General features: G+C 36.7%; 1 protein-coding gene and 1 long non-coding RNA gene across 7 annotated transcripts in view; one reads left to right on the forward strand and one right to left on the reverse strand.

Annotated features, from left to right (window-relative positions):
* Positions 1-27,649, forward strand: part of CABCOCO1 (ciliary associated calcium binding coiled-coil 1) — a 62,967-nt gene that overhangs the window by 17,714 nt on the left and 17,604 nt on the right. For 3 of the 4 annotated variants that reach the window (XR_015289794.1, XR_015289795.1, XM_023930218.2), the window contains exon 5: positions 3,236-3,308. Coding sequence is in view for 2 of the 4 variants with exons in the window: in XM_023930218.2 (XP_023785986.2) it covers positions 3,236-3,308 (73 nt within the window). In the remaining 2 variants the exon portion in view is untranslated. Of the gene's footprint in view, positions 1-3,235; positions 3,309-4,548; positions 9,461-27,649 lie in introns of those variants that run through there. The other variant, XM_086899782.1, reaches the window with a different exon arrangement.
* Positions 6,975-21,898, reverse strand: LOC111931544 (uncharacterized). Of its 3 annotated transcripts, XR_015289796.1 has the most exons (7): positions 21,694-21,898; positions 20,515-20,583; positions 17,481-17,535; positions 14,243-14,334; positions 12,618-12,786; positions 11,162-11,215; positions 6,975-10,660 (listed from the first exon to the last, which is right to left on the reverse strand). It is a non-coding gene; the product is annotated as an uncharacterized LOC111931544 (long non-coding RNA). The 3 variants fall into 3 exon arrangements; XR_002865629.2 differs by lacking the exon at positions 11,162-11,215 and having other exon boundaries at positions 21,694-21,897; XR_002865630.2 differs by lacking the exons at positions 6,975-10,660; positions 11,162-11,215 and adding an exon at positions 12,043-12,178 and having other exon boundaries at positions 21,694-21,897.

Below are 27,649 nucleotides of genomic sequence, written 5' to 3' on the forward strand. Positions count from 1 at the left end.
CTAGAAACGCAGTTATGGAATTTTTAAATTGTTCACAACAAACATAAACAAAAAGGGGCATTTTGTATAATGCCTGATAGAAGAAAGAAAACTACAGTTTTTTCTAAATAAATGCGGATGTCTAATTTATGTGATTTGATTTAAAGAGCATTAAACAGAGGAATTTTTTCCTTCATACAGGACTATGGGCACCAGGTAGAACACAGATCTTTTTAAAAATAAAGACATAAAATTCAGAAATGCCAAAAATAATTACTTATATTTTTGGGTACTTAAATTATACGTAGCTGTAACATAGTCCATAAAGAGTACCATAACACATTTGGGGGGAAAGGGGAAGTAAAATACCTGACTTTTAGGTGCTGTAAGTCAGGATTATTTCCAAAGCACTTGGATAAGAGAACCAATTTGAAATATTAATTTCTGTCAATCTGATTGGAAGGATATATGTCTTATTTCCTGTGTGTCTGTGATGTTCATAAAATATTTTTTGTCTTTTTTCATATAATCCATGTTAGAATTTTAACAAATGACAGGTGTGTATGAAAGGGAACATAGATTTACATAAATCAGTGTGAGTCATTTCCAGGTTAAGTCTTGAACTCTCTTTAAATATATTTTCTGTGTCTCTACTGAAACATGTCAGGAATTCTTTGGTGAAGTGTTGTAATAAAAATGTACTTAGATTAAATTGCAAATACTGTAAGAACTTAATTAATTTCCAGTGTGCTTTGGGTTTGGGGGAAGGCAGCCTCTAGCTGATGGCAGCCAGATTTTTTACCTGGGCCTTGCTGGTACCAAGCTGATGGTACTCCTGACCCAACTGATGGGCCTTCCAAAAAAAGAGCCTGTGTCCTGTCCCTAGCCAGAAAGCACAGGAACCAGTTACAGATGTTCACGGCAAATATTGCCACACCTTTCGTGGATACAGCAGGCAGGACTGTGGTAAATTCTTGGAATCATTCTTCAATCTGGACTTTATATGAAATCACAGAGTTTTAAATCATATGTTGAAATGACATGACAGAAGGCAGCAGTGCTGTATCATGACTGTAAGAGAGGAACTAGTTGTAACAGATGGACTGTGGCAAGCAAAACTTTTGGTTAAACAAATGCTATATCATTGATCATTAGAAAAGGAAACAAAGAAAATGATTTAAAACATGTGAAATAGCCATACGTGTTTTAAGGAAGATAAATATTTTAGTCCATTGACAAAGTCTATTTAAAGTTACATTTGTTGTAATACGCAAAATTGCTGTGTGTTAATCTAGTTTTTTTTTTTAGTTTTTCTTTGAGGAAATACTACATTGATTTTTCAAAGTGACCTTGAGAGAATAAATGCTTCTATTCTTTATTGTTTTGGTGTTCCAAGATCAAACTTTCTCCCTGTACTTGCAGCCCATCCCAGAATCTGAAAGCAGATTTAGCTTTGTTTCCTTCTTGTCTGCTATTGCTGATAATAAAAGGCATAAGTATCCTGGTGATAAGTGTTTCAGGAACTACATTTTTTCAGAGTAGAACTTTGTCATCTGAGAGTTCAACTTCATAAAGACTAAGTGGATGTATTTTTAAGTATTGCACTGTATTTTCTACAGCCATCTGATAATAAATCCGGCAAACTAAATGTGCTGCTTTTTGTATCTGAAATTAAACAACTGTTTCTTTTTAAAATTTGGAATGTTACATGCTGGAGGGTGTCGTGGGGTGGCTTTACCTTTAAGATAGCTTTGAGAGCTAAAGGAGTTGAAACTGCTGGTGGCTGATGGGAGTCTTTCTTCCTGACCAATTATCAGTCATTTCTAAGAATTGACAGCAGTTTTGACCATTGAAAAGTGAGATAAACTTGTGAACCATACCTTAAGATGTAAAGCCAGAGCTCTCCTGTACTCATTGTTTTTCTGGCTGTGAAAGGTAACAGAGCTCCGGCTCGCCTCTCGTTGAGGCCATGTGGCCATGTGGCCTGGGCAGGGGCTGGGCTGGGCCCAGTGGCTCCCAGCTGGGAGAGGGGGGCCTGCGGGGCTTGCCCCAGGCTCTGGCCGGGCCAGGCTGGTCCCTGGTTCGGCTGCAGTTTTGCCGTGACGGAATTCACCAGAAACTGCCGAGTAAGGAAAGGAAAAAAAGCTCTCGACCTGCGGCAGGCTGAGACAGTGACCACACTCTCCAGAGCAGCCATGAAGAATCTTCCATCGCAGACAGCTCCAGCTGCTGCTCCAGCAGAGATCACAGAACCATCTACAAAGCCTGGGCAAGATTTTAACCCTTTCATTACCCAGATGAGACTTGCAGATTAATCATTTTTTTATCCAGAGAAAGAAAAAGAGAGTAATCAACATGTAAAGAGACTTTATAAACTATCAGAGACAGTAATGAAAAGAATTAAGCTTCAGAAAAGGTAGAGAATAAGGAGATGCTTTATAAGCTGAAATATTTTTCTGTTAAAGCTATGGAGGTGGACAATAGGGTCTTGAAAAAACTCCTTTAATTCATGACAGAGTATATAGGGAGGAATAGAGTGTTCAAAGTGTAGATTTTGAGTAAAAAGTAGAGTAATTGTGATACAGTGCTGGAACAGAGTGAAGGAAAATTTGAAGCCTTGGGGGGCAGTGAGAAAACTGTTTTCCAGTGGAGCTCACAAAGACAGATGAAGAAGACTTTCGCCTTTGAATAACTCATTCTTAAAATGCCATCCCTAGACTCATGGCACATACACACCTCAGAGTGATGTGAAATGGGAGGAGTAAACTCTGATGACAAATTTCAGGGCAGCTGGCATCAGGAAAATAGAAAGCTATAGCAAGAAATAGCTTTCTTGTGAAAAACTCCATAGATTAGCAGAAGAAAACTTCTGTTTCTCTACAAAGACTGATGTAAAGACTCTAGCAGGAACTGGGACTGTTTTAAACACTGAAGTTCCAAAATTTTTGTCTCTATGTTGTCATGTGAAAAAAAGAATGGTGGGTAGTGGAGGATAAAAAGGGTTTTCTGGAAGTTTATTCTGGTGTTCTTATTCTTGTAGTTTGTTAATAAACTTTCTTTATTCCTTTTTAACTTTTAAGCCTGTTTTGCTCTTGCTCTAATCCATATCTCACAGCAAGAAATAAGTAATTTTTTTAGTTACTGGTTTAAAACCACGACAGAGGTTTAACAAAACTCTTAGTTTAACAAAACTTACAATATTGTTACCTTTCCAAAAATTTACAGCTGGGGTAATCTATATTATCTTGTTTTTCAGCGTATTTAAAAACTATAAAGCGTATGAATACCTCTTCCACAGTCGTGGAGAAGAACCTGTGATAAGTAATGAGGTGAGTCATCTATATAGATGGAACTCATTATGCAGTTACTTAACGAGTTCACCATGGCATGTGTTTTGTATTGCTCAAAGCAACCTCCTGTCTACATCCCTGCATTACTAATGTAAAACGCCTGATTAAAGAGCGCAAGTTAAGATGTTTTGATCCTCATATTCAAATTAATTTGGGATTTCAAAAAAGTATAAATGCATTGGTTAAGTTGTTAGTTGTGTAAATCAGGAACGCTTTTATATAGGTATTTGTAAATTGATGCATGTAATTTGAATTAGCAATGTTAGTCTGAGTCTGCTTTAAAATCAGCAATCAAAGTCATAAAATGTCATAAAATGTGCCATTGCCTAGTCTGACCACAGCCCTAATAGAGATGTACGCATGTGCATATACAGAGTTTTGTTTCTATTGTAGCCACCAAGAGTTAATTATATAGAATTATATTATATATGGTAGACTATGTAGAAAGAAGCAAGCTAGAAGTTGAGCATTTTGAAAGAGTTTGCTTAACAATAGTGAGTTGGTTTCACAGCGAGCTTTGTCATGTGTTCTAACTTACATGTGAAAAAATACATAAGAAAATGTGTTGATGCAGAATGTGGCCTTTAATCAAATGGACAGGTTAATCAAATAAACCTTCCTTTAGCCTGACAGTGTTTTTTGAGGATGTATGTTATGATAAATTAAAAAATATTTGCATCTTAAATTTGTATTAGGAGATAACTGATTGCCCAGAGAGGCACAGTAGTATAATATGGTACCTATATTTTAGCTTATCAGTACACAATGAAGTTAAAATTGGTGCACTGGAAAAATTCCTTTACACTTTCAGCTGTTATTTTTGACTCTGGTGATACGGGATAATTGCTTTCCATGTTGCTTTTAAGTAGACATATTATAAAAATTTTATATATTATAAAATATATATATATTATTATTTCTTGGCATGGATGCAAATATTTGGAAATTATTCTTTTCATTTACAAGGTGGGTTGAAATTCCAACTATGATGAAATTGGTTACAAAACTGTCAATGTAAAGGTAGAGCAGAACTTCAGCATTACTATGTTAGGGTGGGGGTTTCATATTGGGTAATTAGATCAATGGGTGGTTAGCACTCCTTAATTGGTAAAATTGATTTTAATGAGGCTTTGATTAAGTAATTCTTGTGTAAACTTGAACCATTAATCTTAGAAGGTTTTAGACTAGCTTAAAAGAAATGTCTTTGTGTTTCCTGAAGTCTCATTTCTGGGATGGTGAGGTCATCATGCACTGTCCCAGCCGCAGGACAGGGGTTGCCCTGGGCAGGCTCTGCTGGGGAGCACCACCTCTGCTGAGGGTATCAGCACTTCTGAGCAATGGTAGAAATGAATTTCAGGGAATGACTTCAGTGATGGTCCATCCAAGCAACAAGTGTCATCTGCAGCTACAACTATCACAAAGCCCTGCATGACAATCTTCAGCTGTAACTCCTTCATGGCCTTTTCTTACCAATGGTGCCACTTCACTTTAATCCATCTGTTTTGTATTCTGAGCTCCATGGCAGAGAGTTTTTAATTTGTCCAAGTACACTCCAACACCCAAGGAAATCAATACTTATATTGTATTAGAGTTCATTTTGATAGGGTAATGCATTGTTGTTCAATAAGTAAAAGTTTAAGGTATTGAAGCTGCACATACAAATTTATGGCATTATTTGCACTTTATGTGTTAAAATGTGAGGAGAGGTGAACTCAGCATAAACTTCAAGTTCTTTCGCTGTAGCTTGTTTTATTTAAAAATTCTTATGCATAAAAGAGATCATTACTTCTATTTTGCAGTCCCTTAGAGGAACATAGCTTTTGGGCTGCAGTGTTTTGGGGTGTGTGGCTGTGGTAGGGGCACACCTAGGGTCATTGCTTTGCAGTCCATCTGCTCAGGGAACAGGAGATCAACTGGGAAATCCATGTCCTGAAAGTAGATAGTAAATCTGTGCTGGAAGTTTGGCTGCTATCCTGTTATGTAGACCAATACCGAAAAAAAAAAAAAAAAAAAAAAAAAAAGCCACTGCAGACACACCACAGCTCAAAGCTGAATGTGATCCTGACTCTGAGTGCAACTAATGTCTAAAAAGTTTTCCTTTATCTCCAGCAATAAAAGCCTGTTCTTTTGGAATAAGACACTGTAAATTGTAACAGCCAGATTTGCCTAAATAACAAGATCTATGGTGTTCCAAGAGCTTAATTACAGCATTATCTCCTTTTGCAAATGAACACTTTGAGACGAGTCAGTGAAATTACTTACTTCAACAGAATTGATTTGTTTCCACTGAAATGGCTTTAGCTCAGTGAGTATGTGTGCCGAAAGAATTACCTACAGAATAAAAGCCCAACAGCCTCAGGAGAAGATCTGCTTTAAGAGATGAAGGTACAGCAAATAAAAGCTGTACTCAATGTTGTAATGTATATCCTTTTAGGGAGACCACAGTGTGTGTTTCCCAGAGAAATCTTACAGTGATGGGTTGTAAAATCATTGGAACTTTTTTTTCTCTAGCACAGGCAATTATACAGTGTTCTCAATCAAGTTTCCTTTTTGATCTTTCACTGCAGTTATTTCCAAATGACCCTGTAATTTCCTGTGTAGAATAAAATCAGACGAGAAAAGAGAAATTACTCAAAACTCAGATTATACATACAACTGTGGTTGTGCCACTTAACAAAATCTAAGTTATTTAAATGTAGCGCATAATTAGTGGAGCTTCACAGTCTGATTAATATTCTGCACTTGATGCAGCTAGTATAATAAAGCCACCTCTGTAAAACACAGTGTTCAAGTCTTTAAGAAAAGGTAACAAATGCCAGGCTAATTTAAATATATATTTTTTTTTTCACATTGGCTAAAGCCTTTAAACCTCAAACTGCTTGAGGTGATCATATTGCCTAGGAAAAAAAAGATTAAAACAGAAAGAAATAAATGCTTGGTTAAATGATAAAACACACATCACACATAACCTACTTTGACAGTATTTAAAATTTAAAACTTGCTTTTCTAGATATCAAATCCCTTTCTTCTCCTTCATTCCAGATATACAAAGACCTATATATTATGTATGCATGAATACCTGTTAGAAAACATGATGGTATAAAGAATTGCTGAGAAGTGTTAACATTGCCAAGTAAATTAATTGCTGTTTTCCCCTGTTACTGTTATGGGCAATTCCCCCCATTTAGAATGATTAGAGAAGAGTCTGTGCTTTAGCTGTTCTGTGGCTATGATCCAAAATAAAATGCAAGTTGTGCTACCAATAGAGTTCTTCAGGAATATTGCTGTTAAAGATACTGGTTTTTTTCTTTCTGCCTTTTCTGGACATTTTGTTCTCTAGCTGTGATTTAGTACACCTATATTGGCTTGCAATTTCAAGGAAAGCAAAAGGAGTACAGACTAAATCTTGATGTGCAGGGATTCAGTGGAGCAATTCCTATTAACATGTCAGATCTTATAACAAGGGTTTAAATTGTTAATACATGAATTGTGTAGAAGTTTTTATTCTTTTCTATTTCTATGTTTAGTTAATTTATTTTGCTTTAATAGGATGATATAATACAATATATTTTACAATTTTTTTCTCTCATTTACAAATTGAACCTTACATTGCAGTTCATGTTTTTTGCTGCTCTCTGTTGTGTATTTTTGGATGGTATGGTGCTAAGGTCTTTTGGGATTATGTCTGCTTTGAAACATTTCCTAATAAAAATAATGTGGTTGGTAAATCTAGTTTTTTTCCTAGTTGCTTTAGCCAGCCTGATGGAGTAACCTGCTATTTTATGGCCCAGATGACTAGCTAAGTTTGGCTTCTTGAAATAGTAGTGTACAGTGTAATTTTCTTTAGAGATGTCATCGTGGGTCAGGTTGCAATAAGAATATTGAAGGTTAAATTTAATGGGAGTGCAGATTCAGTATTATAGTAGTCACGAGATATCATCCTCAGTACTTAGAGTTCCAGACTAGTTTCCATTAATGCTTTTGTTTCATATACTCCTTACTTTCTGAAGCATTAAGCTTTTGGACTGTGTCTGGTCCTTATCCAGTTGTAGGTTGAGTTGGGTTTTCTTTTTAAGTTTGAACCGAATTTCTTTGTTTGAATTTAAGGAGGTGGATAGGAAGAATATGCTTTTTGAAAGCTAATAAAGCTTTTTTTTCTTCTGATGGCAAAAACCCTGAAGTCTGGGACTTAACTTCGATGTGTAATCCTCATTAGGTGTTACATATTTGGATTGGTTAATCAATCACTGTTCAAACAAATTTGCTCCATAATTTCTTGAGAACTGCATTTTAGAGATGTATGAAACCGGAACATTTCCATAAGCATATCAGTTCACACCATGGAAACTCATTCCCCAGCTAATGGAGTGCTTTTCAAAGCTTGGTGGTTTCAGGTATTTTTAGTGCCTAAAAACCAGTGAGCTGATTTTTTGTAGAATTGTTTTCTAAATATCACCATGGCAAAGATATGAAGAAGAGCATAGGACTGGAATGGATGTCTTCAATTGTCAGCTGTCGTGCTGCTTTCTCATAGGGAAATATTCATATTCCTCTTCAGAAACCTGTCAAACTCCAGTTTAAAAAGTTACTCTTTTTTTGTCTTTGTTCCTTTAGTTAGGGAAGTGCCCTGATACCTGGTTCTGTAATTGTTATAAAACTGCAGTTTTGGTCTGCGTGTATTCATGACAAGCTTATTTGTTCTTGTGCCAATTCGCGCCAGTATTTACCTTTAGCTCTCATTCCATCCCCAGTGTTTATTTTTCCAATGTATAAAGAGACAGCAATCTTATTGTCAGCCTTCATTCAGCTTGACTAGAAAAGCCAATCTTCTCTAATCTTTGCTTTAAAGGTAGACTTTGATACACATGTGCTTACATTCGTACCAGCCTCTTGTAATCCTTTTGGCCTTCTTCTACAATTCTTCCACTTTAAATCAGTTTTGTTAGAACATAAGTGACCAAACTGACATAATATTGTTGCTGAGATAAAAGCAAGGCCTTGTTTAATATCAATAGCTATTTCTTTTCCTGTGCTGGAATAGCCTACATGATAGGTCCTAGAAGCACATTTTATACCTGTATTTTGTGGCTATGTCATCGTATATCTGCTAATCTAGTCCTCCTTTGTTATTGTATTTTCTAGCTGAGGTACTCCCAGTGCACTGTAGGCTTTAAAAAAAAGATGTCCCATGTCCCCACATTGTCACCTCCCAATTTGTCGTTGAATACAAGAGTGAATAGACTTCAAGGGTGCTCATCTGTGTGGTATTCCTGCCCACTCATAATTTGATCATGTCTCTCACATTGCATTTGTCTAGAAAATTATTTATTTAATAAACTATGAAATTAGTCTGGCATCATGTATCTTTGATAAACTGATGTTGTGTTACATTCCATTTCTCTTTTGTTTCCATGCTCTTATTTATTTTTTCCTTCAAAACATGTTCCTCAGGCCTTTACTGCTATGAAGATCAAAACTACAGCTTCAGGAGTAGGTTCATTATTTTCCAATTATGGGTGTTTAAAACTGATACTTGGTCTTTTGATGCCTGAGGGGAAATTTTTGATGTCCATTACAGAAGTGTGCTGTACCCAAGTTCAGATTACTGAAGTAAGCAGCTGGAGAGCCAGTGGGTTTTTGAAAAAATTCACAGATATCCAGCTCTTTGGTCTTGAGGCTTGCAATGGGTGTAAACAGAGATCTTGAAGGACTTGTGATTAGTCTGAATGAAAAGTGGAGTCTGTTGGAATTGTATGCAGTGGCACTTCAAATATTTAAGCATCTTTGTCTAATAGAAACAGCTTTTGTTTTCCAAAGATAGTGTTGATATACTCATTTGTCTGTAGGAGAGCTACACTGAGCTTTAGCAGTTACAGCTCTATGCAGGACACATACTGATGGTCTTTTAATGCAGTTTTAATATTCCTGAGTTTTGGTAGCTGAACTGCTCTGCCCTAAAAGCTGGTGAGAGCTCCAGAGAGCTTGTGGAATTCATTAGCCAGTGCTGAGTACTTTTACAATGCTTTAGAGAATGATTAACAAAACATTTTAAAAATTATTTTCTTAAGAAACGTCAGATACAAAACAAGCCTGCTTTTTAACTCAGTAATGTGTGAAGTCACAAAAGAAAAGAATTCAGGCAGGACAAGTGCCAAATAGCTGACATGGGCTATGCCTTCACTGTACAGAGCACCATGGTTCTGACCAGCCAGTGTTTCATCAAGCACCTCTTTTTAACAACTCGGGAACTTTAATTTGAATTGACCTATTCACATACACAGAATTAAACTGAAAAGCGACTGGGGGCACATTGTTCAGCGCCCTAGAGGATGAAAAACTAAAGATACTAGAGGGAAAAAGAAAAAAATGAGGCTCATGATCTACAAGTTCAATTCTATTTAGTTCAGTTGTACAGTTGACAAAGCACCACTTTTTTTGACTGTATGATGTTAGAGAGAGGGAAAAAACTTGAATTCTTGGCAGGAAAATATTTCTTGAACTATGCAGGAATTGATATATACACAGATGTGCTCTATGAGTTTTTTAATTATTTATTTAGAAAGTGGCTTGATTTCCACTTTCTGTGTGTTCGCATGTATGTGTTTGTATGTGTGTAAACATACATAATTGTGATAAGAGCAGTAATGGCTTGTTTATTTGATGGAATGCAGGTCAGCTAAGAATTGTAGACTTTGACTGGAAGCATAGTCAGTACATTAATGACAGCCTGTTTCTGCTATTCATCAGAATGTTCTATGACCCAAATGATGAAGTGCTCTATCAGAAGACTACAGCACGTTTAAAAGTGGTTATCAATCAAGCTGTAAATTTTAATTCAAGACATTGAGATTGGCAGAAATGTATTGATTTGGAGAAGTTTTAAAGCGGTTAAGCAAACTGAACTGACTGTTAAGCAAACTGAAGGCAGACTTTTAGGATATGAATTTCACTTTACTTTTCTAGTATTCTAGAATAGCTCACTCTGTTGATGCCCTTTGGGAATTCTATTTGTTTAACTTGACCAACATGAAAGAAAGTACTTGGAGCTGAGCAAAGATCAGTAATTTTGTTTCATAGGAGAATCTGATAATTTTGCAGTTTGATTTAATTCCAGTTTAAAACAAAAAAAACCAAAAGACACTTAACAGAATTGCTATTTTTACATGTCTGTGTTTAAACTCCCTGACACAAAAGTAGTGCTTTTGAAGGTCATTTCAGAGCCCCAGTTCCATCCTCGTGCCATACAGCATAGCTGGCTCTGCTGAAGCAAGACCCCCGTGATCTAGGGGTCCTCAGCTTGCCACAGTAGATGTTGCTGGGGAGACAGGAATCTAGAAAACAGGATTCTCTTTCAGCCAGTGTGGCAAACCATTGGAAGGGCTTTACATAAGCTGGTGAGAGCTGGGTAGGTTATTGCTAGCACATTGGCAAAAAGTTATTTGCACAATAACTAAACTTTAGGAAGTTCAGAGAACAAAACTTGAAAGGAATCTTCCAAAAACAAATTTTATTTTGAGCCCAGTGCATTATGTCTGCTGCAGAACAATGCTATTTTCAGTATTAAACTCTTCCATGTAATGTAGCAGGCATCAAGCAGTAATTCAAGAATGCAACACATTTTGTTAATATTTTGCTGGTTCAAATTTAGCTGCCCTTTTAAAAAATTGTTTGCCAGCAGGTACCACTTGGGTGCCTGTATAATTTGACTTACTGGAGACTGGTTTTACAGAGCTGTTGCCCTGTTTCCAAGATTTCCTGCATAATTTTTGGTAATTGGCAGGCAGAAATCCATTACCTTATACTACAATTAACAACAGTTTTGTACCCATTACCTTTATCTGCAGCTTTTCATCATCTTGAAAATTAAATTGTATTCATGAAAGTATCTGTGGAATGGGCAAGTGATGTGATATTTCATAGGAATGTATCCCCATGGGTGAATATTTATGTATCAAATTCATAAATCTTAGGACCTTATGTTATGAATAATATGTTGACCTTATTCATATAAATAAATAGCATGACATTTCTTTACCATGATGATTTATAATCAATATATATTTTAATAAATTTTCATCCATTTAGTTGATGCTATGAGGACAAATATAATCCAAGTCTATATAACAGATGAATTTTACAATCCTTTAAAGATCCTTTTTAAAATGCACCAGAAAGTTTGTTTGTCTTCTAATTCTACCTTGAATTTTACCTTTAATTCTACTTTGAATTTTACAACTTGTCACAAGATGCAACATAAAGTATTTTTACTGAACATTGAATCTGATGTATTTCAATATTTCATTCATAAAACATTATTTTGATTTCCTATAAATATGCTAAGCTCAGCAAAATGTGGTGTTACTGATTAGAAAGCTAAGCTTTATAGGATGTCTGTTGGTATGAGGTAACTTATATTGCTACTTAGGTTTACATTTAATAAACCTTAGCTAAGAAAATTGTTTCAGTTTCAAAGGAAAGATAATAAATAAAATGAGGGTATAGAATATTAATGTGAACTGTGCATTTATTTTGTTAAAACTTTCAAAGTTAAATAGTGGTGGTCTGTTAACAATCTAGGACTATTTGGCAAGTCTAGAGACTTACTCAATAATCAAAACATAAAAGGACAATGGAAACTTTAGACAATAAAAGAAAAAGGAGTTGAGTACAGAAACCAAACAAATTATTCTCTGCTTTTTCTTGTAAGGAGGTGAACTTTATAGGAAGGGCAGCAAGCTCTGTGTTAGGGTTGCCTTTTCCTGCCTTTGTTATAAATTACGTCTGTCTGTGAAGAATCCTCTCCAGTTACTTCATGGTTCAATGGCTACAGGGGAGGTGTGCATGTCTATCTGGAATGGGGCAGAGAGAGACAGATTGTGGGGGAGTTTTTTCATTTTAGTTGTTTGTTCTTCACTGAGGAAATGCCAGTTCTAAGCATTAATTTGCCTTGCTTACTCAATATACAGATGGATAAAATTCCTAAGAATCCAGCTGTGTTAAATAGAATATTAACAAAACAACTGTTTTCTTCAGCATTTGTATTATTTCTTCCTTGTAGCTTGCTAGAATTTTGGAAGACTTCAGCACCATTTAAGTTCAGTGTAATCATTCAAAATATTTTTAATAGCACTTTAATGAGGAAAACATTTGGCAAAGGGATGGAGTTTATCCAAAGCATAATGTTTGATTATTTCACAAGACTCTGAATACACTTCAACAATATTGTAATACACCAGAAATATGGGAGTAAGGAGCCAAGTGGTACTGGAAGGGGAGCCATATACATACTTGGGTGTAGTGTGCTCTCAATGCTCCTTTCCCTGCACCTGGTGAGCATTCAAAGACATCAGGCTGAGGTAGCTCAGATATGGCAGTGCAGGGACTTGGTTCTGGCTCTTTTCTCTCCTGTCTGCAGTTTCCTTCATCATTTGATCCCAAGGGAGGAGTCATTTGCAAGCTGCAAGTGACAGAGCAGGGTGGAAATTCTGTCCTTTCAATCCCTTCTTCCGTGTGGGCTAATGGCCAGCTCCCACCAGCTCCAGCCCACTGAGCCTTCCTGTCTCCTCTTCTGATTTGGGAAATAGACTTCCATCAACCTTAGCTAAACTTGTGCTGCCTGAGTCTCCCACAAATCCACTGCATTTCTGTGGAATCCGAGACTTCATTACGTGTTTTGAGCACTCAGAAAACATTGAATAGGTAGAATATACTGTATCTCCTCAGGACAGGCTTGAAAACAGAGCAGCTGGAGCCTTTTGGTGTTCTTCGCAGTTAAGACTATTACCTAAAGTATTTTTTGGTTTGGCTTTCCACATGTGCTGTTGGAAATTTGGTAGTGAATTCATCCTGAATTTCCTCTTGGCCAACTTAAAGCAAAGAGAAGAAATACTTAATTGTTTATACTTAATGTTTGCTTTTTCCTTCTTGTTAGAGTGGGAAGACTCTTTGACCTTAAGATGCTTATGTGGTGAGTGTTCACTTTTTTTTTTAGGTGACTTCGTCCTTATATTTTGAACTCTGACTGCAAAGCCTATGTCAGAGCCCATGTAGGTTCTGCAGGGTTACATTGCATATAGTGCTGTGTACAGGATAAAACCTAAACAAATGCAGATGATTTTGGCTGAAATACCTCAATGTTCTGCTTTCCACTTTCATGACAAGTGATCCTTCTGACTTTTTGGTTGGTTCTACAAGAATCCCACAATATTGTAAATATATATTGCAGAAAATATTGTTACTACTCCCACAGAACAGGACATTCTGCATTAATTACTGCTGATATGCATATGACTATTTTCTTAGTATTAGAATTCCTGTGCTTGATGTGTTGTTTCGGTTCTATTTGAATAACACTAGGTATGGAAAATATCTCCTGTGTACTTGCACTGTTGTCTATTTTGACTGTGCATATCAAATTTAGCTTGTGAACACAATCTAAGGAAATGGCATAGTTTTAAGTGATAAAGTTGAATGTTGAATGCTTCATTTAGAAGGCCATCCATATATGGTCTCAGAGTTGTGAGAACATCCTGTGCTTGAGGGATCTTGAATTTTGCATTGATCTAGGCTGTTTCAGGTCTATTTCTAGATGTACTGGATGTTGTGTGTTGTGAAAAGATTGCAATACATTGCAGCCGATGTGTATAGTACTCTTGTGTAATAAAACAAAGAGTGCTAGGTATGTTCCTTAGAGATTATTCAACTTTGAATATCTGCTTTACAGTCTCTCAGCATTTTTCTTAGCAGTCATTTTGAATTCATGGTGCCCATTTATCATTTTTGTTTCTATCTGTTATACGTTTAGGATCTTAATGATTTTCTTTTGTTCTAAGAAGGATGTTGTGCCAGCTTTTTGCATTCCTCCAGAATTAGGATGTAGTTGAAGACTTATATTTGGAGAAATGTTAAATTACCTGTAATGGTCAGATTTCCAATGAAGTATTGAAAAGTTTTACTCTCACAATAAGCTATTTTCAATTTTTAGCATAATGTTGTCCTGGCAGGCCTAGATCAAAAGAAAATGAGGGTTAGAGCCTAGGTTGCTGACTTTTGGGGGGTGGGAGGGGGGGTGGGGAGGATGGTTGGGTTTTTTGTGTGACTTTTTTTTTCTCATCTATGTTTCTAAATAGTCCTACCATTGGTCCACATCTACTGTCGTGCCCTCTGGTGGAATTTGTAAAAATGTCAGTATGTTTCTGTGGATTTTTAGAATGACCCTTTGAGTCTATTGATACTGCATGCACTGAACCATTAATTTCTTTTTAATACTCATGTTTTGTTTGAGAAATCAAGAAATTGTCAAGGTGGAAGTAAGGAGCCAAATGTAACTTACTGTGCCATGACACAGATTTTATCTTTTGTCCATCCTCCTTTCTTGCAAATAGAGCTCTCTGAATTACTGAGTGTAAAATTAATATCCTTTTCTTTGCAAGCCTAACATGGCCAAACACAATGGGAGTAGTTAAAGACAGGATTTCAGTCTTATCTCTGTGTTTCTGAACTACTGCTGGTTTGTCTTCAGTTCCTACTCTTGTTAGTCATACTGGTTTATTGCAGTATATTTAATTATCTCTTTGTTCTGATCAATCCTCAGTTAAATGAGTAAATAATAAAAGAAAGAGGTACATAATCAAATTACCATCAGTAATTGGTCAGTCCAAGTGTTACTTGAACCGGAAAGAGCAGGGCTTTGATATCAGAGTCAAAAAGGCCAAGCCTTTAAAAGTGACAACATAAACACATTGTGACTTTGGCAAATCTTTGTGAATTTAAATTACAAATTATTGTACATAATCAGAATCAGAGCAACTGGAATAAATTTTATTAATTTTGGATACAAATTAAAGACATTAGACAGGCTTAGAAATCTGACAGACTAGGAGAATCTTAATATTTGACAGGTGTAAGATAAAATGAGAATTTGTCTCCTGGATTGCTGGGGTTTTTTATTTCTTTCATAGTAGTGGGACCATTACACAAATTAATAAGCAGCAAACCATGTGCATTAGAATAAAATGTAGAAGTCTGTAGTAAGGAAACTTATTAAGTAACAGGAAAGTTATACATATACATATATATGTATGTATATATATATATATATGTATGTTATACATATACATATATATATATGTATAACATTAAATGGTCAACAGGGCATGGTGTATTACACAGGGAACTGGGTTGCTCTGGGAATTGGGAATTAAGCCCTAAAGTTTTTCAGAGTTTGATTGCCATTTTAATACATTTACTGCTTAGCAGACCATAACATGAGTTGGTTTTGTTTCACTTTTTAGTAAACCAGTACAATTAAAAAGACAAATCTGCTTTCTTCCTTAACATTTATCTGTTATTGTACTATAGCAATTTTAGTAGCAAAATAAATTGCTTAATCAGATAGGTACCAATAACTCTAACATATATAGACATACAGAATTAGATTTTTTTTTTATTTTCATTTTCTCCTTCCACCAAATCAATTGGATAAGAGCGGACAAAGAGTAAAGAAAAGGTAGCATGAGTTAACAAACTAAACCCTGTTATGTGGAATTCAGTTACGTACAAGGTCATTTTTATAAATTTGTGCTACTTACAGGATTCTGCATGTCAAATCTGATAAGATCATTATGGTGGGTCATTAAAGCTGTTCATGAAGAATACACTAAACCTGACCAATGCTGCAATGAATAGTGGTGTTTCAGCAGGGTATTATTTCAGCTTCATGTTTACCTGGCATTCAGGTTGACTGTCAACTACTTCCTAATTAAGACTAAATTTACCCAGGCTGCATAAAATCTTCAATGTGACACTAATGTGCTCTGGAACTCTGTCTTCAGGGAACAGTGATTTCTATTCATCAAAAACATCTTGAATTTGAAAAGTAAAAAAATTTGGGATGGTGACTTATAGATAAATTTCTCATGCAATAATGCATGAGAAGGCTTATAATGTCTGTCCCTCTGTTACTGTTGACAGGTTTAAATTTTGAGTGGGCAGCTAAGATTTACGGTTCAATTCATGTTTCCTCAGTCCACCGTGCCCCAAGTAATTTCAGGGGAACTGCTAGGATTGTATCGAAAATAAACACTACATTACCATGTTGTGCAATGTCAGCAAAATTTGGCCTCAAATTAAAAGCTATTGCATTAAAAATACTCTCTCTTAAATGCAAACATCCCATATTTACAGTTGTAGAAAATACTGCTACAGCTTTGTGATGTGTAGGTGTGTGTATGTATGTGTAAGTAGAGTAGAAAGTGCTATATTGGTTCATCTTGTGGATCATTCCCAAATAAGACTTCATTTGAAAACATTTTAACTAATTGTGCTTTGTATTTTCTGTAACAAATTTAGGAGCCTAGTTAGTTTTCACCATTAAGAGGAGGTTGCTGCAGTATTTCTACAATATAATGAGAATTATATTTGTTAATGTACTTTGGGAGCATTTAAATTCTAATCACACAGATGAAAGAAAATTTCAAGTGATGGCAAGTAAATTTAAATTACACAACAGTAAAGACTTTCATGCCTTTGAAAATATTTCAGCACTGGCTTTTTTTTTTCCGTTTGCTTTGATTATCCATGATCACAGCAGCAGAATTCTATTGCTGTTGCCATAATTTCTAAAGCATAACTGTGCTAACATGAACTATGTATATATAGGTACATTTGCCAACTTGTTTTAATTCTGTCGTTGGCTTTCCTCCTCATATTTCAGGAGTGGCTGCTGATCAGTGCAGTGGCTGAAGGAGAATGCAGAATTGTTGCAGGAGAAAATGAAGATAAGCAGGCAACGTTTGCAGAAAAAGTAGTCTTTTTTTTTTTTTTTTCTGCAGTTTCAGAATCAAGAAAATAAGATTTCTATCCCGTAAAACCTGTCTGTGACCTCAGGGAGCCCTCTGTGGCCATGCAGGTGTAAGTGGCTCACAAGCACTTGGTAAGGCAGGATTTTTATGCCACATATAATTGTCAGCTTTGCCCTTGTTGAGCAATCTTCTGGATCAGGTCTCACAAACTGTGTATGTGCAGTAATCTAATAGATATAGCATGGCTTCTCCTGCAAGCTAGGTGTTGGCTAAGGTAGAAGAATGCAGTACAAGATATGTATTGACTCTGGAAGAGAGGAAGATTCTTTCCAAGGAAGCATTTTCTTACCCTTTTCAAGTGCAATGTCCTCCTACCATGAGACTTTTCACCTCTTCAGCAGCACCTGCTTATTGTAAAAAAGAAAGGAAAAAACTAAGCACCACTGTGACCAAAAATAGAATTCCCCAATTATTTTTTTTTTATTGCTGTGTTTAACCTCTGCTTTTTGAATCATATGCACAGCAGGAAAAAGGGGATGTGCTGTAGTAACTTTTCAGCTATGAAGCAGTGGAAATTTTTAGCTGGAATCATGCTATCAGTTGGAAGTAAACAATAAGTCTGTGTATATTTAATTATTTAATAAATTTTGAGTTATGCTATTCTTTTAATTATGTTAATCAGGCAGGCTCCAACACTGCAAGCCTTAGGGCTTGAAGTTCAATTTCAATGCTTTGTAAAAAATTTGCTGAACTTTGGAAAAAGATGAAATGGCTTAATATTAAACATTTGCTTGATTTAAATTTTACTAACTCATGCACTTTATAAGTCATATTCTTTCAGTGCAATGTACAGCCCCAGCAGAATGACCATAATAGTAATTGTGAGTAAGGGTTCCTTTTGCACACAGGTTTTGCTTATAAAGTTGATGAATAAAGGCCTAGCTATCGAGGGAATGATAAAGATCTGCTCAGCTTTGCATTTCAAGGTCATTGGTTCAAGCACACATCATTAAAGGCAGAAAGTTAACATCTGACTGGTGCTTCATAACATACAGTAAATGAGTTAGTGGAGACAAGGAAAGGAAACAACCAGTTCAATAACAAGAAAAAGGCTAGGACTAATGCACACCTCAAAAAAGGGGGAGATACCAAATGTACTCCTGTCTCCCCCTGCATGCAGTCCTAATGGCTGTAGTCTTTCCTCAGTTTGGAAAGGTTGTAGCTACCCTACTTGTTCTCATTTGATGGCATAAGCTTAATTGAGTTGAGCTGGGTAAATACTTAGGTCAAAAAGGATCCAAGGAAAATGCAGGTAGAAGATGGTTTGATGATGAAGTAATAGTGAAGCTGCTTTTTTGCTGCACAACAGACTCTTTGAAGTCGACTGAACTTCTACACTGCTACACTGATATCCTGGCCACTGGTCATTACTTCAGGCCTATAAATCACAGCCAGAAAACAGTTGTCCATGGTGTCCTCATGATTGCCTTCCACGTAATTACAGCCTGACAGTGGTAATTCCCCAGAAAAGTTAATCTCATGAGGTGCTCTCTCTTTTGATCAGTTGTGCAGTGTGATTGTTGCTTAAGGCTCATTTAAAGAAGTAGTTGCTTTTCAGTGATGTGATTCCTTTATGTGAGACCTTTATGAACATTAGGTGTGTTTAGAGGAAGGAGTTTGTGGAACATGGCAGTGATTTTTTTATTAGCCATTTCATATTTAGTTGTCAAAACAAAGTAAATTGCTTCTGTCTGCTCTAAAAAGTGCATTATTTTTCCTGCAGCCTCTTCCCTTACTTTGGTCTTGTTGTTGTCTTTGTTTGCTTTGAAATCTGAGCTGACACTGGACCCGGGATGTCTTTACTTAATACATACATGGGGCTTACTGGAAGAAATTATTTCAGCCATTATAAAAGAGCCCTGTGACACTTCATCTGTGGTACTTTTATTCAGAAACACAGGCAAAAGTGGCGGGGGTGGGAATCAAACAAAAACCTCCACCGAAGTAGTTCTTTTATTAATAAGCCCCCTTTAGAAGATTTTGTTAGTAAGGAAAATAAGGTTAGGAAAAAACAGAGGAGGAGAAACTCAACCTCCTAGACAAATGAATTTCCAGGAAAAAAATACAGATATGAGACCCTGGCTTGGTTTGGTTTGTTTCTTTTGCCCTTTAGCCCTATTACTTGTGTAACAAAAAGGTTTTATACCTTCAGAAGATGTTTTAGTCACAGGATTTTTGCAGTTTTAATATGAGTATACATTGAAAATACTTAGTAATATCTTACATTTAATGTGGGGTTTTCTTATTATTCTCAACACTTCACTGAAACAGAAAGCATTTTTGGAAGAACTCTTACCCATCTGAGCCACTATATTAATCTAATGTCACAGTTGTTAATTGATAGGTTGTTTCACTTAATTGTAATGGGGAAAAGACAGTGGAAGATTTTGCAATGGAATTTTATGAATGAAATTGTGGTTTACTTTTAAATAAGTATGCAATGCTCAGTGAAATGATCTCTGGGACTTTCATGAGTATTTTATTCAATAAACTTAGCCCATGTTTGTTTTAATGGGGAAAGTGAAGTTCATATTGCCTTTTTAAACTTTAAAATATCAAAAGCTTCTGTATAAAACATACATTTCAACCTCTGGGTATTAAAGCATTGCAAGAGTATTCTTTTTTTCATAAAGGATTCTATCTAAATCCACATAATAACTTCTTTTTTTTTTTTTAAGTAGCCTGTGGGGGGAAACACACATAGGATATGTCAATTCTTTCCTGAAAGAAAACAAGATAATTAATCTGTCACTTTGCACCTTGTTTATTTTGCCTCCAAACTTGAATACAAAACTTTTGTGACATAAAACAATTAGGTTTTAAACTTGTCATCTCTGTTAGAAAATTACACAACTTCAAGTAATTTAAAAAAACATTCTTCAATCTCAGGTTATGGCAACCTGTGATATTTAGCTGCAGAACTTTTAGGATTTAAAGGAAAAACAACCAAACTTTTATATTTTAAAATATTAGTGCATCAGCTTTATTGGAAAAAGCTGAAATTGTTCAAATTATTTCAGTAAAACAATTTGGACTATGATTCCTGGAATTCTCATGAAGCTGACATATCTACATGTTCTCAGATAGTCATAATCCATCATTCTGATGCTAGATCGATGGATTATGCCTTTCTGGTGTCAGATCTGTGAATTAAGGCTTTTTTGAGTACAATCTGCTATCCAATTATTGCCCCTATTCATATATTATAAATCATTATTCCTTCACCAGGTAGTCAGCAGTTTCTATATCCTGAAGCTTCAGAGCCTTCTTTTTTTAGCCATTGTGGCACTCCCACTGAGCAATCAAGAATGGAGAATGCTGACCTGAAAAATAAAGCTTCTATGACAGCAAATTGTTGGGGGAGCAACAGTCGTTTCTAATTCTTCTAGTTTCTGTTGAAATAAAGAGTATGAGATTAGACTGAAACAAATCTCATCCCCTTCCTGCACAAACAAGCAATATAACAAATTAGTACAAAAGCTGTTGGCATGTACTGACTTCATTTTCAAGTGCTCATGCCTGGGTTTCTTAAATCTGATGCTTTTTCTGAGAAGTTGCCATTTTGTTACGTGAAGACAGATCAGCTTCTGATTTAAAGCTGAAATTTGCCAGCGTGCTACCTTAAGTGACTGTGTCTATTAAGTGTTGTTAAACTGAAGCTCCTTTGAATGAATTATTTATTGGGTAATAAACTTTAATGTAACAGAATATATGATAAAAATATAATATATGATAAAAAATTTACTGTAACCAGTTTAGGTGTCAAATTAAAATACATCTAGCACAACTTTATTAAAAGATATTCAGAAAAACAAGAGGAGTTGTTTTAGGACCTATCATGCATTCAGAAAAGTCATTAAATCAAATGTAATCATGCTATGTTGGAGAGTTATCTCAACAGATTTCTCGAGCTAAGGGAATTAAGGTCTGTGTGGATGGAGAAAATCAATAGGATGGTCTTGTTGGTTTTTATTTCATTTTCCTGTACCAATATTCTTCATTAGGATGCAGTTTTCACAGGAGATGGCTGTGCATATAATATGCCCAGTCAGTACATTGCTAGTGGAGTAGTTGTCAAAAAATATGGTAATCAATGAAAAGGTGTGTGGTGTAATGAGTGGAGTAGAATTCATCTTTATTAACTATTTGTTCTGGTCCTGTGACTGTTGTGAGAGAGCTGTCATACTGCTAGGTCATGCCTGAATTTCTCCTTTGGGTGACAACATGGATTCTAAAATCTGTGTCCCAAGGACTGTTTCTGTGGTACACTCCTGATAAACAGGTTTGTGTATCTTGTGTTAGCCCTGTAGTTCTTCAGTCAAGGATGTTATCAGAAACCATATGAGAGAATTAAGAGACATTTTCCATGTCCTGCCATTAAGTAGTTTGGGGAGCAGTTTGTAATATTTTAATATAAGGGCAAACATTGTCTTGACATATTCATCTCGTTTCTTATTGTTTATTTCAGCAGTTCTGGTCATTAATGGCATCCTTGTTCTCACCTTCCTTTTCCTTTTACCTCTTCTGCATTTTCCGATTTTGGTCACCAGGACTCCCAGGGTGATGCAGAGCACTGGAAAGAGGTTTGTTGTGAGAACAGAAATAGTCATTCTATGAATGCCTCTGCAGAAAACATGATTTCAAGGTCTAGTGCCAGCACAGGGATGGAACCAGGGTGGGGCTCCAAAGCCTACCTTGTTTCAAATAGCCCAGTTCTGCTGGTGGGGAGTTGAGAGAAGCTCCTTCTGCCACCCACGTGTCACAGTCAGCTCTCTGTGACTCCAAGTCTGGTCTGGCCGGGCAAGTGTGAAAAAATAGAGTGACAGGAACAATGGAGTTGCCCAAAAAATTTATTGATGGTAAAATAACAAACTGCAGAAACCGTACATTCTGGGGGCAAGTTCCAAAAACCAAGGGGTATGGTGAACTTAACAGTATTTAGGGGTACCTGAAGGCAGGGGTACAATCATGAATGTGGACCAGGGATGTGACCGTATATGTGAGAGGTCCTGAACCAACTGAGAGCCAGAACCAGGAACATGGCCTATTGTGGAATGGTCCCAGTAGCATCCTAGTTTCCATCCTTTCAGTATGGAAAGGTCTCAGGTTCATGCCTTCCGTACTAGTCACCTGAGCTAAGCCACTGTCCATCCCCGCCGGTTCAGTTCCCATACCCACCAAAGTCGGCTCCAACCCATTTTCAAATTTCCTGTAAACTGCAGATGCCCACTAGATGGAGACACAATATTTTATTCATTAGTGACTATACAGATGGTAATCAAATCCACCAGCTGCTGCCTGTGCATTCTGGGCACCTCGCCAATTTACTGGCAGTATGTTGACTAGGAAGCAGACAGTGACACACTTTGATCGAAAAGCTTGTATGATGAGGTTTTTTTTTGTTGTAATATTATTGTTTTTTTAAAAAATGATAAAAGGGATCAAGATGTATATCTTGATCAAAGGGTACTTCTGTCTGCTTTCCCATCAGCAACTTCTAATTTATAGAAATCAGATTGCATGGAAAGCAATCAGCAAAGGTTTGAGGTCTTTCTTGTTCTCACTGCCAAGACATGCTGAAAAGTGAGAAAATTAAAATCAGAGAAGGTAGGGAGAGAACTAGTAAACCACTGTTTGAAATATAATTATTTAAAGTTAATGATTTTAATAATTTTAGGGCTGTTAAAAAAATCTAGTTAAAGCGCTCAATTTGACTTTCACTTGTATTATAAGAGTACCTTAAGGTCTTTCCCTGATGGAGGGTGTTGCTTTGAGACTAATTTAGCACAGAGAGAGAAATATATCTATTACTTGACATGGAAAAATAACCTGACTCTGGTTCTGAGGCCAAGTTTTTAAAGGTACCTCCTATCAGCTCTATTTCTTCCACATGGAACTGTGCATCCAATATGATTTATTAGGGTGTATACATGATACAAAGGACACCTGTAAAGAACTCTTAAACCAGTCTGTTCTATAAATGTGAAGATATTTTGTACAGAGGGACTTTACTGAAAAGTTGTCTATTATACTTTGGTGCTTGTCCTTTAGGGTCTCCAGTTGAGTAATTTTTGTTTTCAGCTCTTGGTATTGACTCCTTCTTCAGAAGCCTTTTTTAAATTTTCTTTTTCAGTCCTTCCAGGCTTAAAAAACAATTATCAGTTGCATACATGTATGTGTGCATGGACTGTGTTTCCATGCAATATTTCTGGCCAACATAAAAGCACAAACCCAGTGATAGTGGTGAGAATTGCTTCACATTCTGCCAATTTTTAAAACCAATATGGAAAGTCACACGATAGAAGGACCTGGGATATGTGACATTTTTATCTAGATGGAGCTGGAGACTATTGGAGGGAAAAAGTTTTAATGTAGGTAAGGAAGTGAATAGGGCCCACCTCCAGGAGTCTTCAGAATGTGATCTTTGATCTCATCACCAGGTTATGCTCAGCCTTACTGCCTCTCCTCCACCCATAAGATATGGTTGCTGCTTTTCATCACTCTTCCTCTTTTCTTCCACAGCACCAAATTAAGTCCTGTGTCCTCATCCAGCCTGCCTTTCTATCTGTTGCCAGCTAAGCTTCCCAGCAATTAATGATTTTCCTATCTTCTCCACTTCTCTGCTTGGCAATCCAGACACATTGAACACCTGCTGAGTACTTTCTTCTAAGGGTTAGATCAAAAGACGGCAACTTCAGAGTAGGCGATGTCATGTTTCTGGGTATGGCTCTGCATTCTCAAGAGAAGATGCTGCCACTGGGTGCTTGCTCCCTCTACATATCTATGACATTGCTATTTAGGAAAGCTGCCAAGGAAAAGGTGCTGCTGAAAGGAATAAATAAGACCCTTTGGCATCATTGCTTAGGTTTTTTTCCCATCAAAAAATGACACATTGTCTTTATCTCATCAGGCAAACTGCATGCAAACTTTGTGATCACATGTTCTTTGCCTATTTTTGTAAAACAGTTTCTCAGAAAGACAAAGCACAATGGGAGGAAAGACTGCAGTGTACTACTCAATGCAGTACCCTTTAGCTTTATTTATTCCATGGCTGACTCAAGATTTTCACTCCAGAGTTGGAAGTATTTGCTCTCTATTCTGAGTTGTGATAGAATTCTGAATGATTGTGGAAATCTTTGAGCAAATGTTAGATTTTTGTTGGTTCTGTTACTTGTGTGTATGGTAATTTTCTAGAAGATACAGTCAACAGAGTTGATAAGGAAATAAGAGACTATTGTTTGTTTGTTTTTTAATTGGAGAAAAAAATTATTCAGTAGAAATGTTTGTTTCTTCTCATGCATTGTTTAAACAAATTCTACAAATCCACATTGGATTATATGATTTGTCATGAGCTTCCTAACAAGTCAAAGCAGAATGAGATTTATGCTCTTTTTCAGCAGAAACCATTTCATGCCCCAGCAGAAATGAAAATGACTGTTCTCAGAAACCATCCAAGTTGAAGTGGGAGGAGATAATCTGTAAGGAGATGTTACCTTCTCAAAAACAACCTCACATCATCCAAGGTGTGGTTGGCTTTGGCAGTTTACCAGGGGGAAGCTTTACTAGATTTCAAATCACCCACCTAGCCAAGCTATGCTGAGGCAAGGCTTTGTTTAACTCCTGCATTCACCAGACCAACCCTGCCCCTACCCACAGCTGCGTTTTTATCTAACATGAATGACAGGATATAAGGAAGAGTTGAAATAAACATGGGCACTCATGCTGAGATGCAGCATAAACAGATTTATGATCATATACATAATGAGAAGAGCCTCTTTACAATGGGGCACGAAATCCAAGTGTCAGATAAGGAAGAGGTAGTATTTTTTGACTAACAGACTATGGTTAGAACACTGCAGATTCAAGTTATATAGAAATGGAGTTGTAAAGAAGTACCAATACCTTAGACTTATGTGGGGGTTTGTGTGTGCTGATCAAATATTCAGGTGTTAAAATAGACTGGTTTCACATAGAGAAGTGCCACTGAAAACTTTAACTCTGAAATTTCAGAGAACTGGCTTGCTTCTGCATTCCCAAATTGGGAAGTGTATGCTAATGGCCTAATTTTTAAGATAAAAACATGAAAAATAAGTCCCTTAAATAGTGTTGAATCAATTTTCTGATAAAACAAATTTGTTTTCCCATTTTTGATTAAAATGACCTACAGTAAGGGTTTTTTTTTTTTAACTAGGTGTTAATTAAAAATATGGAAATGTATTTCAAAAACCTTGCAGTTCACAGTGGAAGAATTACCATAACTCATCTGTTCTCAGAGCCATGACTGTTCTGTTTTTAAGATGTCTAAGTTACTGGTTGTTTTTCTGCATGATTGTTTCCAAAGCAAAATGTGATTCCAATAAAAACAGTAATTGAATTTACAGTCCACAGGACAAATTGTTGTTTTAACAAAAACTTACACATGCAGGAGAAGACCTTATGTTTTAGGTTTAATAACAAAGAACACAAGCTCCCCATTTTTATGTGGTCATATATTGTGGAAAGTTTACTAACGTGGCATTTTTTCTTTAAAAAAAAAATCTATATTGTATTTTTTAAATTATGTGAGCAGTTTTTTCCCCCTCTTAGTGCTGGATCAATATTCCTTAGGTTGTGTTGGTTTGGGTTTTTTTTAAAGCAGTCTTTCAAATGTTAGTACAGCTATTTTCTGTAGCATCAGCTGGGGGTGAATAAATACAGACAAGCCTATCCACATCTAATGCACCTAATGACTGAGAGCAGTTTGGAGACAGCTTGTTCATCTGGCATTTGGTGCTGAGAGAATGTGCAGAGCATAGGGCAGTTGTGTGAGGGGCTTGTCCATGACCAATCTTGTGTGGAGAAAACGCTGATTTCAGAGGAAGTGGGTAGGAAGGGAAGGCTGTCCAAGAGCAATGGCAGACAAAGGCAGGAGGTGGGACCTCTTTCCAGCATCAGGCAGTGACTGCTCTTTATCAACAGCAAAACGCTCTTTTTCTGCTGTCAGACTTTCTCTGCAAGAGCCCCAGGCTCTTCTCGAGCCCTTTTGGTTCTAAAAGGTGGGGTGGATTAATTTTTCTGAGGTTTTTGGAATCTTGGTGCCTTTTTTTTCCTGTACATGGCGCTCCTGTATAGGTAAAGCCTGAAGTCTGTGCTTGCTGAACTAAGAGAAATCTAGTGAGGCTCAGCTCGAGGGACACACAGGCTGCTCTGAAATAGTGTGTGCAGAGCATGAGACACACTGGAGGTTTACATGTGCTGGAAACAGGCATGTCTACATTAGCAGGCTTATTTTGGAAGTATTAGGGCTGACCTAAAGCACTGTGGAGCAGTGAGAGCTGGTGAGATAGTACTGCATCTCAGATGTAACACATGGAAAAAACAGTCCAGGATAGTGCCATCAACTGTCTGACTCTTCCTCTACACACTCAGGGGTGCTGGTAATAATCTCTGAATTCCTACAATCACCATTTGAATAAAAACGGGAATGTTTCATACTTCTCAGCACCAGGCAAACCAAGGACCCTGAGTGAAGAAGCCAGCTTTCCTAGGTTCCCCTTGGGAAAATGTGAGAGAGCCAGCTGTGCTTGCTGCCATCCACGGCAGGTACATTAAGGAATTTTTAGGTTCTTAATTCATCTTAGTTACTCTGACTGTCTCTAAGGAGAGGCAATTGTCTTTGCACTTCCTGAAAGGAGGGGTTTAGGGGGTTGACAGAGCCCCTAAAGCAGGTGTGGTAAATACCAGCCCCCTAAGCAATTCAATTCTTATAGGCCATTTTGTTACCAAAGGGACGTACTCTCATGCAAATCAGTTTTCTGAGAGTATGGAATTGCAGCAAGTATTTATAAAATATTTGAATCCCGGTCCCAGAAAGAGGTATGAAAATGTACCTGGCCAAGTTTTGTTTCACATTTTTATCATGTTTTCAGCATTCATATTGGCTCTATACTGATTAAATAACGTGGGAGAAGAGATGCACAACAAGGAAGTGTAAAGCTCCAACCTGATGAAGGTTGCCACTGCCTGTTGTTCATTGGGTTCAACAGAACTTACCTTTATGGTTTTCAGATGTGATCACATGAATAATAAAAAATAAAATAAATAATAAAAAGGGCCTTCATTTAAAAAAAAAAACATTTGTAGCTCTAGATAGGTAGCTCCTGTGGGAAAGATGCTTGTGGGGTTTGTTTCGTTTCGTTTTTTAAATGACTTTAGATCCCTGTTGATTATGCCTGTACAGAAAGGATAAGAGCTGGCTGTTCTTTGCTTGTTTGATGGGTGTCCTTGAAGTGGAAAGGTGTTGTTGGTACTTTGAAGAGTACAGACATGCAAGAGTTGCACTTTCAAGAACTAAAAAAAAAATCCTTCACCCCTCCTGAAAATCTGTATATATTTTTTAAAGGGTTATGTTAGCCTTGAGCATTTAAAATTATGAGACATATCCCAAAAAATCATGAGTGGCTTAAAAATAATGGTTTG

Source organism: Cyanistes caeruleus, chromosome 8 (genome assembly GCF_971803275.1).
Source record: "Cyanistes caeruleus chromosome 8, bCyaCae1.hap1.1, whole genome shotgun sequence".
Taxonomy (NCBI): Eukaryota; Metazoa; Chordata; class Aves; order Passeriformes; family Paridae; genus Cyanistes; species Cyanistes caeruleus.